This window comes from Cynocephalus volans, chromosome 9, assembly GCF_027409185.1.
Source record: "Cynocephalus volans isolate mCynVol1 chromosome 9, mCynVol1.pri, whole genome shotgun sequence".
In the NCBI taxonomy this organism is placed as follows: Eukaryota; Metazoa; Chordata; class Mammalia; order Dermoptera; family Cynocephalidae; genus Cynocephalus; species Cynocephalus volans.
The window spans coordinates 2562784-2575632 of NC_084468.1; the positions used below are offsets into that span (position 1 = coordinate 2562784).

A 12849-nucleotide genomic window follows, 5' to 3' on the forward strand; every position below is an offset into this window, starting at 1 on the left:
CTCTCTCTCCTAAATACCTTCCTAGGTGTGGCCAGTTACCTTGGTTTTTTGTTTGTTTTTTTTAATCTGTTCAGTCTATATTTTTTAATTGGGGAATTTAGTCCATTTGCATTCAAGGTTATTATTGATAGGACTTATTCCTGCCATTTTGTTGGTAGTTTTCTGTTTCTTTTGTTCCTTTCTTCCCTCTTATTGTTTACCAGTGCAGTTTGTTGTTTTTGTGTAGTGATAAGATTTGATTCCTTTTTCTTTCCTGTTTGTGTACCTGCTTTACTGTGAGTTTCAAGGATAGCTTTGCTAGATATAGTAATCTTGGTGGCCAGTTTTTTCTTTCAGCAAATTGAACATATCATCCCATTGTCTCCTGTCCTTTGAGGTTTCTGCTGGTAAGTCTGCTTTTAGTCTAATTGGGATTCCCCTATATGTGATACTATTATTTTCATTTCACAATATACCTTAATTTCTAAGCATGTTTATGGCATATATTTATTTTAAGAGGTTTTGCACTTAAAAAAAAAGTTTTGGTTGAATCATGTTGCTTCTTATTAGCAGTAATGGTTAAAAATGGGATTCTTGGAGTTAGGCAGACCTGAGTTTAGATCTTGGATCTACTCTCAGTAGTTGTGTGACATTGGGCAAGTTATTTAACCTCTGCTTTATTCCCTTGTCTGAGAAAAGGAAATCATAGTAGTATTTACATCATAGGGTGGAGACGATTAAATGAGTCAGTATGTGTAAAGCTCCCGGAAAGGTGCCTATTACATGGTAAATACTCAATAAACCTAAAATATTAATTCTTACTCCTTCTCCTCCCCTCAGCCCTTGATAATTTCATCTCTAATTCTCACCCATTCCCTGTAGTCAGTATCCCCAGTTTTTCGACTCTACTCAAAGTTAGCAAATAGTCTTTTAGGGTCTGCTGTACGTAATGTATTACTCTTAGTGCATTGGGCACATAAAGGTCCATTTATTCATCCTCTCAGTAATTTGTTTGCATGCTGGAGGTACACCGAGAATATGACAGTGAACATAGACCTTGCCCTCATTGAGATTGAATGAAGATGTTTTCAAGGTACAAAAGGCATGAGGATGAGCCTGCGACTCACCAGGAAAGACAGGGCAGGCTTCGTGGAGGGGGTTCTGCTTGAGCCACGTAGAGCTTTGCCTAGATTGATAAGGCTGGAGTGACAGTCTAGGCAGATACCGGCACTAATGACTCCTGGAACCTGCTCTTGCTTCTTTTGGGCTTTTGTAAATAGTGTGGCTTGAGCATTGGGCACTTATCAGGTGATATCAGGCAGGGCTGCTCTTTGTTACCACTTCATCCTTAGACTTGGGAGCCTGTCAAGAGCTGTAAGCAACAGAGAAGGGAGCTTTTATTTGCATTGTGAGAAGGTGACTTGGGCTGAAGGTGGGAGGTAGGAAGGCTAATTAGAAGAGAGGCCGAGGAGAGCTGTAACCGTAGAGTGAAAGGGGACAGTGGTAGTGGGAAGGAGAAAATGGGATGTGTGAGTCCCTTCAAGGGCAGGACCAGCTGTCTTGACTTCTCAGTGTGCCCAGAGCCTGGACAGTGCCTGGCACAAAGGATGCAAACAGCAGATGTCTTCCAAATAAACAAATGAGGCACTCACTAGTTTGTTAGCCAGGATTCCTGGTATGGTAAGAGGACTGGGAGCGCATGGCCACCTGGCCTCCCCAGAGCCCTTCCCACATGGAGCTGGCTGTGGGGTGGCAGGGGCGAGAATTAGTAGAAAAGCCTAGCAACATGGGCCGAGCCCGTGGCACACTCGGGAGAGTGCGGTGCTGGGAGCGCAGCGACGCTCCCACCGCGGGTTCGGATCCTATATAGGAATGGCTGGTACACTCACTGGCTGAGTGCCGGTCATGAAAAAGACAAAAAAAAAAAAAAAAGCCTAGCAACTTAACTTGTTTTCCTTGCTCATCCAGGAAGTGAGCCTGGGAACTGATCTTTGGTGGGAATTCAGGTGTGGGAAACCATACCCTTAAGGGGAAGGGAAAGAACACTGAACCCTGCTCATGGGCCTAGTACTTTTCTAGACAAGGCATCCCACTTGATCTCTACAACAATCCTGTTAGGAACTGGAGGGCTGAGATCTCAGAGAATGTGCAGCCACCCAGGAACACCTCCAAGACGAGGCACGGTCTCTTTGAAAGCCTTGTCTTCCTTGGGCGTGTCTGGAGGAACAGACCAGACCCAAGTCTTCCCTGACATGCCGGTCCAGGTTGATGCATCCAGCCCTCTTCCTGCTGCCACCTGCCCCATTTGTCAGTGCCACACACCTGTGAGTGCAAACACACTGTAGTTAAGGCAGCCGTGCCTCCTCATCAAGGCCTTCCAGCTTCACCGTTCCTGCATCAAGTCTACAGACAGTGTCAGGCTTAGGAGAAAGGTTGCAGTGGCCAGACTTGCTAATTACCTGAGTAAGAAAAAGTTGGGATAGGCCAGAGACCAAGAGAATGCTGAGAGTGAAATGTGAATGGGAACAAGAGTGACTTGCTCTCACCTGCTCAATGATCCAGCAGCTCAGGGGTACATGAGCACCCCTGAAGATGTAAGCCATGTCTCAGGCACTTTCAGATCATACTCACCATCCACGTGGGATCTTGAGGGCAAAGGTTCTACTTTTGGCAAGTGACATCTCAGCTCTCTAATCCTTTAAAGGGTCTAATAAAAGTAGCATATCCCAAAGAACAGTTCTTGTTTCAATTGAAGGGAGAACCAACAATAGCCCTGCATAAAAGGAATCTATAACCAAAGAGGACAGCTTCTGTTCAGTAACTGCCGATTCTCTGGAGTGAGTTCCCACACGCCCTAGGAAGGGGTGGGAGAGACAGGCTGTCCTTCCTCAGCCCTTCACTGATGTGGGACATGCTGTCCCTGAAGTAGCACTTAGCATATTCTGTGACATTGGCAGGTGCTTGTTACACGTTTATTAAATTAGTGAATCTTAAAAGGAAGAGTGCATGTGAGAGAGAGTCTCATTTGAACATGTTGAACAGAAGGTGCTCTGGACGGCTGGCGGCAGGATATGAGTCCAGAGGTCATGATCTCAGTCGAAATATGGAGTGGGGGGAGCAGAGGAGGAGAAGGCGGCTGGGGAAGAAGCTCCTACATCTTTGACTGTTATCTTTTTTGCAGAATCTGTATCTCTAGCTGAGCCTTCTCTCCTGAGCTCATCCCAGTCTATCCCTCTCCCAGATGTCTGCCTCATATTTGGAATTTTCCAAACTCACTATATTTAAAACAGAGCACACCATCTCCCAAGGAAATGTGGCATTCCTCCTGACTTCCCGGTTCTTCCTAATTGTCCTGGAGTCTTAGTCCCCCAGCCTAAGCCATGATGTTCTCTTCGATAAAATTCAGTCAAATTTCTGCTGCCCAGAATGTTTGAAATTGAAGGTTTTAATTTCTCTGTATTAAATTAAAGGGAAACAAAGGTGCTTGTTTAAAAAGGTCTTTGTAAACTATTATAATGTAGGGCTGGCCACTTAGCTCAGTTGGTCAGAGCGTGGTGTTATGATAGCAGGGTCAAGGGTTTGGATCCCCATGTCGGCCAGCTGCCAAAAAAAAAAAAAAAAGTACAGCCTTTCTCATCATTCTTGTCTCACCACAGGATGTTCTTCTCCCAGATCTTCCCTTGACTTTCTCCCTTACATCCCTCAGGTCTCTGCCTAAACATGACCCTGGCAGGGAGGTCTTCTCTGATCCAACCTTAGTCAAAATAGCACCTTTTTTTGTTTTAACCCTGCTTGATTTTTTTTTTAGTATTGCTTATCACTATATATTGGCTAATTTTTTTCTTATCACTTATCATTATCTGACTTGTTAATCTCTCTGCCTCACTTCAATGTAGGGGAGGGACCTTGTCTTTTTTACCATTGTATTCCCAGTGATTTGAAGGTGTTTGGTATATAGTAGGTGCTCAAAAAATATTTGTTCAACAAATATTTATAAGCAGCCCTATATAATATGTCATGTTAGATTTGGTTTATAAATTTGGAAACTGAGGCTCAACAGAGCTAATTACAAAAAGCCAACATCACATGGTTTCTTAATGACAGAACTGGTGATGACATCGCTTTGGAATTTTATACTTCACGGAGTTGCTTTCCAAATAAGATGAATAACTATAAGCTTGTGTTTGTACTCATCATAGTTACCCAAACTACCCAAACAAAAATAGTAAGATACATTAGTGGAAGTAGTTGTAATTGAATATTTCTGACCATTAAAAAAAATGCCTTTTTTTCCCCCCAAATTTAGGAGGATATGGCAAAAAAAGTGGTCGCAGTAAAAAATGGAGGGAGATGCTGAAGCTGCCCCCTGTCAGCCAGTGCAGCGAGCTTAGACATTCCCTCGGTGAGTAAGTAGTGCTCGCTTATGTGCAGAGGGGACATCCAGCATTGTACCATTCATCAGGTGTTATTCCTCTTTGAGTTCTTCAAACGTTTCAAAAATTTGATGATAAATTCTCCTTATATCTTCATGACTCTACCCAGGAAAAAAACCCTTTAGATTTTCTGATGTGCAGTTATAAAGTATATGGCTGTTGACTTTTTCATTAAAAACATTTTTTAGAAAAGTAATGTATGCTCATCGTTCCGTACGTAACAGAAGAGAAATAAGGTAAGAGTTGTCCTCATCATGACCCAGCCAGTCATTCTCTACTTATTAACAGAAGTAAACACTGTTAAATATTTCTTAATATCCTTCTAGACAGTCTTCTGTGCATGTTAAGAAAAATTATTGATGATCGCTTCAGGAAAGGATTAGTCAAATAAAAATATGGTATATCAGTATAATGGAAAACGTTGCAGCTACAAAGAATGAGCGTTAGCTACATGTCCTGACATGAGCACAAATCAGATATACAGCCATGTTTATAAGGCAGTCGTAATTATATTTTTCAAGATAGAATTTCCAGTTCAAAGGGTACGCACATTAAAAATTTTGATGTTGCCAAAGTAAGCTCTGGAAAGTTTGGATCAGTTTACCTTCATGCCAATAGTATATGACAAGTTTTCCTTGTTTATGCTTTTGCTATAATACTGGTTGTTATCAGTATTTTTAAGTCTTTGCTAAACTGTAATTTGAAAAATGGTCTCGTTTTAATTTTGGATGGGGTTGAGCATTTTCATTAGGTTTTCCAATTTCACTTTTTTCTAATTCATTTGTAAAAGCTCTTTATGTATGAAAGGAGTTATCCTTTTGTATCCAGTGTGAATATATCTTATAATTCTGCTTTTTACTGTTTGACTTACAGTATTTTTTCCATACAGAGATTTTAATTTTTTACATAGGCAAATATATTAATCTTTTTCTTCTTTGCTTTTGAGCTTCGTGTTATACTTAGGAAGGACACCTTTATTCCAAGATTATTTTTATAAACCCATCATCTTTCTTTTAGTACTATTATTGTTCCTTTTTAGGAAAGTCTAAATATTTTAACTATCAAAATTAGTTTCAGATGGTATAAAGAAAGAGGTAGTTCCCCCGCCAGAGAACTACCCCATTGTTTTAACCTCATTAAGTTTTTAAAACAACAGCTTTATTGAGATATAGTTTACATGCCATACAGTTCAGTTATGTAACTTGTACAATTAAAGTTTTTGATATATTCGTAGAGTTGTGCATCCATCACTGCAATTGATTTTACAACATTTTCATCACCCCCAAAAGAAACCCCCACCCACTGGTAGTCACTCCCCATGCTCTCCCGCTGCCTCTAGCCCTAGGCAACCATTAATCTGCTTTCTGTCTCTGGCTTTCCAAACTATTCTGGACATTTTATATAATTGGGAATCATATACTGTGTGGTGCTTCGTGACTGGCTTTTTTCACTTAGCATAATGTTGTCAAAGTTTTTCCATGCTGTAGCATGAATCAAGACTTTACTCTTTTTTGTTGCTGAATAATATTCCCTTTTTTAAAATCCATTCTTCATTAGTTGATGGACATTTGAGTTGTTTCCGTTTTTGGCATTATGAGTAATGCTGCTATGAGTTTAGGTGCAAGATTTTTTTATTTTTTTGTGCTGGCTGGTACAGGGATCCAAACCCGAGACCTTGGTGTTGTAAGGCTGCACTCTAACCAGCTGAGCTGTGTACAAGTTTTTGTCATGGTAAAATATACATAACAAAAGTTACCTTTTATTTTTTGTTTTTATTTAATTGTAATGTATTGTACATACGTATGGGGTACAGAATTATATTTCAATACCTGTATACAGTGTGTAGTGATCCAAATCAGTGTAATTAGCAAATTCATCATCGTAAAAATTTATCATTTCTTTGTGATGAGAACATTTAAGTTCCTCTGTTCTAGCCATCTGACAACATACAATAAATTATTGTTACTTATAGATGCCTAGCACTGCTGTACTCCAGTAGAACTTATTTTTCCTATCTAGCTGCAATTTTGTGTTCATTAACCAAAGTTCAGTGGCATTAGGTTGGATATATACCACCTTTTTTTTATTTATCTGTCAGTGGGCATTTAGGTTATTTCTACTTTTTTTTTTTTTGATGGTCATCAAGCGTGGAAATCCAGATCCTTGACCATTGTGTTCTAATACCTCAGTCTAACCAAGTGGGCTAACTGGCCAGCCCAGTTTCCACTTTTTGGCTATGACAGTAATGCTGCTAGGAACATTGGTGTGAAATATCTGTTCGCGTCCCTGCTCTCACTTCTTTTGGTATGTACTCAGAAGTGGAATTGGTGTGTCATATGGCAATTCTGTGTTTAACTTTTTGAGGAAATTTCCAGACTGTTTTCCAAGTGGCTGCACCGTTTTATATTCCCACCAGCAATGTGTTCAGTTGCTCCACATACTTGCCAACACTTTTTATTTTCTTTTTTGTTTTTATTACAGCCATCCTACTGTGTGTGGAGTGGTATCTCATTGGGTTTTGATTTGCATTTCTCCAGTGACTAGTGATATTGAGCATCTTTTCCCGTGCTCATTGGCCATTTGTATTTGTTCTGTGGATAAATGCCTGTTCAAATCCTTTACCCATTTTAAAAATTAGGTTGTCCTTTTGTTGTTGAGATGTAAGTTTTCATTATATATTCTGGGTACTAGACCTTTATCAGATATTTGATTTCCAAATATTTTTCCCCATTCTGTGTGTTCTTTTCACTTTCTTGATGATGTCCTTTTAATATATTTAATGGTTCTTAATATATTCAGAGAGTTGTGCATACATCACCACAATTAATTTTACATCATTTTCATCACCCCTAAAAGAGACCCCACACCCATTGGCAGTCACTCTCCATATTTAAGAAAATTTAATTTTGATGAAATCCAATTTATCTATTTTTTTCTTTTGTTGTTTGTGTACTTTCGGTATCATTTCTAATCCAAGGTCCTGTTCCTCTAAGACTTTAGCTCTTACATTTAGGTGTTTAATCCATTTGGAGTTAATTTTTGTATAAGTTATGAGGTAGAGATCCAACTTCATTTTTCTTATTGGATATCCAGTTGTCCCAGCACCGTTCCTTGAAATGACTGTTCTTTCACCGTTGAATTGTCTTTGGCACCCTTATTAAAAATAAGCTGACTATAAACGTGAAGGTTTGTTTCTAGACTCTTGTAAGTGTACATCTGATTGCATTTAGGGCCCAACCAAATAATCCACGAGAATATTTCCTTGTCAAGATCCTTTACTAAATCACATTTGCAGAGACCTTTTCCCAAATAAGGTAACATTTACAGGGTCTAGGAATTTGGACCTGATATCTTGGGGGCCATTACTCAGCCTAGTACATATGGAAACTCTGTGTTTAACTTTTTGAGGAATTTTGAGGAATGTGAGGAACTGTTTTTCAAAATAATGGCATCATTTTACATTCCCACCAGCAATATTCCCCCACATACTCACCAACACTTGTTATTCTCATTATAGCCATCCTCGTGGGTGTGATTTACATTTCCCTGATGACTAATGATGTTGAGCGTCTTTTTATGTGCCTATTGGCCATGTGTATATCTTTGCTGGAACAATTGATATTTGATCCATAGTGTTAATAGTAATTTTTTCTGAATATAACATAGATTAGTATGGAGGTTGATTCTAACATGTGACATTTGCATTGTAATTAAGATATTGTGAACTTTTCTTTGGGACTATCTTTTTTTCCTTTTTTCTTTTTTTTTGTGGTTGGATGGTATGGGGATCCGAACCCCTGACAGCTTAACCTTGTTGGAGGTAGGGCAGAGAGGATCAGGGAAGGCATCCTAACTAGGCTATGAGGATGGGGTGAGACAGATGGGAGAAGAATTTTCCAGGCAACAGGGTTCACAAGCACAAGGGCCACAAGAGGGGAAAAAGAACAGTAATTTTCAGGAACTTAAGAAAGGCCAGTCTTGCTGGAACAAAGACAAAGGAAGAGGGTGACAGTGGATGGGGCAGAAGCAGGTGGCAGGCGTTGTAGACCTGGTAGAGGCTTTTCTCTCATTAGAGTTAGGAAAAGTTAACATTGCCAGATTTGTAGCATAGGAATGACGTAGTAAGATTTACATTTTAGGAAAGTCTCTGAGGCTTCAGTGTGAAGGATGGGATTGCAGGAAACAGCAAGACTACGTAGAAGACTGTCGCCATTGTCCAGGCAAGAGATGACGTGAACTTGGCTGGGGATGGAAAAAACTTAGGAGGTGGAATCTGATAGATTTATGTGGGGAGTAAAGAGAGGGGAGGGATTAAGGATGATGCCCAGATCTTCTCCATTCACTGAGAGTGGGCACATGGGGACCAGCCTGCTGGAATGGAAGCTGTATATTCATGTTTAAAGCTCAGAGAAGTCTGGGCTGTAGATAGGAACCTGGGGGATAAGTGTGTAGAGATAGCATCGAGAAGTCACAAGACTGGAAGTGGACAGGAGCGAACAAAGAGTGAAAAGGGAAAGGCCCTTGACCAAGCTCAGAAGACCTTCCGTCCTGTTATGGCCCAGTTGAAGAGGAGGTTCTGGCCAGGTGGACCAAGAAGGAGCATTCAGATGGATCTGTGTTAAGTTGTGGGGCGGGGTCAATAGAAGTAGGGGCTGGGGTGGTTCCAGGTGGGTGGGCATGTCAGAGAGGCCAAGGAGCCACTGAATTTGGTTACAAGTTCAAGGTCTTTGTAATTTTTTTTTCCATGCCTGTAACACTACTTGGCCACAGTTTGTTTAAGTGAATGAACTGGTGACCTTCGCAAGTGTTGTTTCTGTGAAGATGTACAAGCAGAAGTTTCTCACTGAATAAAACAGTGTTTCTACTGAGATACTCTCTACTTTGCATGCAGATCTTTATTTTCTTTATTAGTTTACATAACATTTGATTTAGTGTGGTAGTAAGCATAACTTGGGTTTTTCTAATTTTTATCCTTTGGTTTTTCTGAATTTGTAGATGGTTCAGAATAAGCAAGCTATAAAACTTTGAGTTAGTGTTCTTTGTATAGGAGGATTACTTTGATTTCTTTTTTTTTTTTTTCTTTGTCTGTTTTCGTGACTGGCACTCAGCCAGTGAGTGCACCAGCCACCCCTATATAGGATCCGAACCCGCGGCGGGAGCGTCGCTGCGCTCCCAGCGCAGCACTCTCCCAAGTGTGCCACGGGCTCGGCCCAGGAGGATTACTTTGAGATTAAGAGAGAGAGAGAAAGAGAACGAGAGAGCTTCTGGTAAGCAGCTCATTCTTACCTCAGAATTTGGTAGAGAAATCAGTCTCTTTTTAGTGGGTTATCTTATGAGCAGGTGGATCTGGAGAAGTGCTTCTTTTGACTTTTCAGCACCATGGACTCAGCACTCAGAAGCTTCCCTGTGTCCACTGCACCAGGGCTCCTCCTCTCCCAGTAAGCTCATCTTCCCTGGTAAGGACCAGCACCCTCTCTCCAAACACCAGTTCTTCCCGTCTCTGCTCACTCATGCCTGGTACCCAGAGCAGCCTCTGAGCGATCAGAGGACAAGGGCTGGGTCTTGCAGCTCCTGCAGGCTGGGGGACTCTGGTGGGGAGACTCACTGTCTACTGCTTCAGAGATGTTGTGTTTTGTGACACATTTCTGTGGTTTGTGGTATTTTTGTAGCATGTGAAATCTGATGCATGTAAGATCATTAATAGAATTGTAAACCAGATAAAGTAAAAAGAAACATTTAAAATATTTGTATTTATATAAATGTCAGAATTTTTTATTGATTTAGAAAAATTTTTTAATTCCCTGACTAAATTACTTGCTGTTAGTTTTGTGGTGTTGTTGTCACTTATTTCTCCAAGATTTTGTTAATGCCATCAATGTGAAAATTGTAAATTACTGCACAATGAAGACTATGTGTGTCAGATGAAATATTTTGAACATATGTAAAGGACTTTATTGAATAAAGTAATAATCACCCACGTTCCTACCACCCAAATTTGAGTAGAAGATTTTAGAATTAAGGATTTTTTGAATGATGCATCATTTTTGCTCTTATACCTGAGCAAATATAAGAATTGGAGGTTTACCTGTAAGGTGTCCATATAAATGCTGTGCAGTCTAAAAGTTTCTGTTGTCTCCACATTGTGCTTCAGGACAATTCCTATCCCCAGAATCTGAAACTAACATTGGTTACTGACCTACTCTGCCCAGTTGTGTCCTGTGTACCTTTAGTTCCTTCACATACCTTACCCTGTGGGGTAGAGGACAGTATTCTCATTTTCCAGAGAAGGAATGTGAGGCTTGCATAATATGAGCTGGCCATAACCTGGCCATGGTCTCATACCTCCTCAGTGGTAGAGCAGGAGGTAGAACTAGTTTGAAAGAACTCATGTTCTTTAATTATGCTCTGCTTCCTTCCAGGAAAACCCAAGGGGCTCTTACCCTGTATTTATGTTTTTAAATATCTTTCAGAAAATGTAGATTGTATCATATGGTCATTTATAGTTATGACAGAAATTTATATAGTATCTGAGCCTTAGGACATAGACTTAAAAGAATACAAATAGACTTCCGGTCAAGATGGTGGAATAGATGGTCCCCAGCATCACTCTCTCCCACAAATCAACCAATTTATGACTATAAAAAAGCAACAGCCGCCAAGCTGGGGCCACTAGAGCTCAGGGGAAGAGAAGAGACCTATGGAGTGCATGAAGGTGGGAGAAGCCACAATGAGAAAAAAAACCGCTTTGACCATTTCGAATCCTGGCCCCTTCCAGGCTTGAGCTGCTGAGCGCACAGAGCAGGAGCTGGCAAAAGCTGCAGCTGTGCCCTTCAGATGAAGTTGCTCATAGGCAGCAGGGGAGAGGAGGGCCTTGGTGGCCCCCAGGCCATTAAGATCACTAATAGGGTTCCCGTAGACCCACATAGGAGCAAGGAGCCACAACAACTGAAAAAAAAGGAGCAATTCAGAGGCCAGTGAGTCATTACAAGGGACCAGAGCATGGCCTGTCCTGTGGAAAGTGTTTGGAGCATGGGCGGTAGGGGTGACAGGCCCACAGGGAGAACACTGGAGCACAGCAAAGACAGCTGATCTGCCCCCCAATCAGCGTAGGACCACTTGGAGGAGACTGGTCAGAAATATAGAATTGCATGGGGTGCAGTTTGATGAAAAGACTCAGGCCCAGACCAGAGTTTCTACACAACCCAGGTGCACCAGATTTCTCTAGAACTGGAAATACCTAGAAAGTCAACCATTAAAACCTGAGCTTCACAAAAAAGCCTTCCCTAGGGAATCATCAGCAAAGCAGCAATTTAGCTCAACCACACAGCTCAAGTGCTGGTCCCCACAAGAAGTTCTCCCATTTAGAAGCAAAGGATAACAAACTAGTGCTAGTGCAGAGTTTTAAGTGGTGGGAACAGCAAATAATCCAACACAGAACTGGAAGAAAAAACAGATACCCACAACCAGAGACAAAGTTTGATATTTACCAGTAAAATTCTCATTTCACCAAAGAACACCTGTAACACCTAGGAAGACCAGAAGTCTCCTGGGCTCTGAAGCCAGAAAGGGAGGAGGGCCAGGGGCCTCAGCCATGCCCCCCGACACCCACAACCAGTCCCGAGGGTGGGGGCCTCGGGCCTCGGCCACACCCTCTGGCACGCACAACCACCCCAGTGATGACCACCAAGCCACCACAGGAAGTACCCCAGGCTCTCCCAAGCTGGGGCAATGGGTGCTGAGGGCCTTGGCCACATCACCTCAACATGCACAACCAGCCTAGCGACAACCACTGAACTGCAGGAAGAAGGGCCCATAGTTCCTGAGCTGAGGCTTTTGCCACAACCCCTGACATCTGCGTTTAGCCCGGCAATGACCAAGCCACTGCTGGAATCCCCCTGGTCTCCCCTGTGGGAATGAGGGGGGTGCCACAGGCCTTGATCCCTCCCCTCCTACTTCTTCCTTCCATCACATTTCCTTCCCCTTTCCCTTCTCTCCCTCCCTCCCAACTTTTCCGCAACATCATAGAATGTAAAAAAATAATATTAATAAAATAAAAAAAGTAGAAAACGCCCAAAACCCAAACAATAAATAAAATAAAATAAAATAATACGAATAACCTTACATTCTTCCTGCTGTACCTAAAATAAGACTTTTGGAACCAGTTAAGCTGCTTCCTTACTAGTAAGGACTCAAATCTAGCAGAATTCTGGATGAAATTAAGGGTAATCAAATAAATTTGAAAAGTGGGAATAGAATCTATTCCTAATAGACAACTATTTTTGAGTGACTGATAACATAAGTATAAAATGCAAAATAAACTGAAATATGTACAAAAAATGTTCAGATGTTTGGGTTTACCAGATGAGCTGATGAATTCAGAGTGTTACCTTGACTTCCCTGCCGGCCTGTTCACTCTTAACCCACTGTAGTCTGGCTT

At 41.3% G+C, this 12849-nt stretch overlaps 1 protein-coding gene across 1 annotated transcript in view; it reads left to right on the forward strand.

The window, feature by feature from the left end:
* The window catches only part of GRK4 (G protein-coupled receptor kinase 4), a 76105-nt gene that overhangs the window by 8826 nt on the left and 54430 nt on the right, over positions 1-12849 (forward strand). The window contains exon 2 of the mRNA XM_063107746.1: positions 4286-4381. Coding sequence (XP_062963816.1) covers positions 4286-4381 — 96 coding nt within the window. The remainder of the gene's footprint in view (positions 1-4285; positions 4382-12849) is intronic.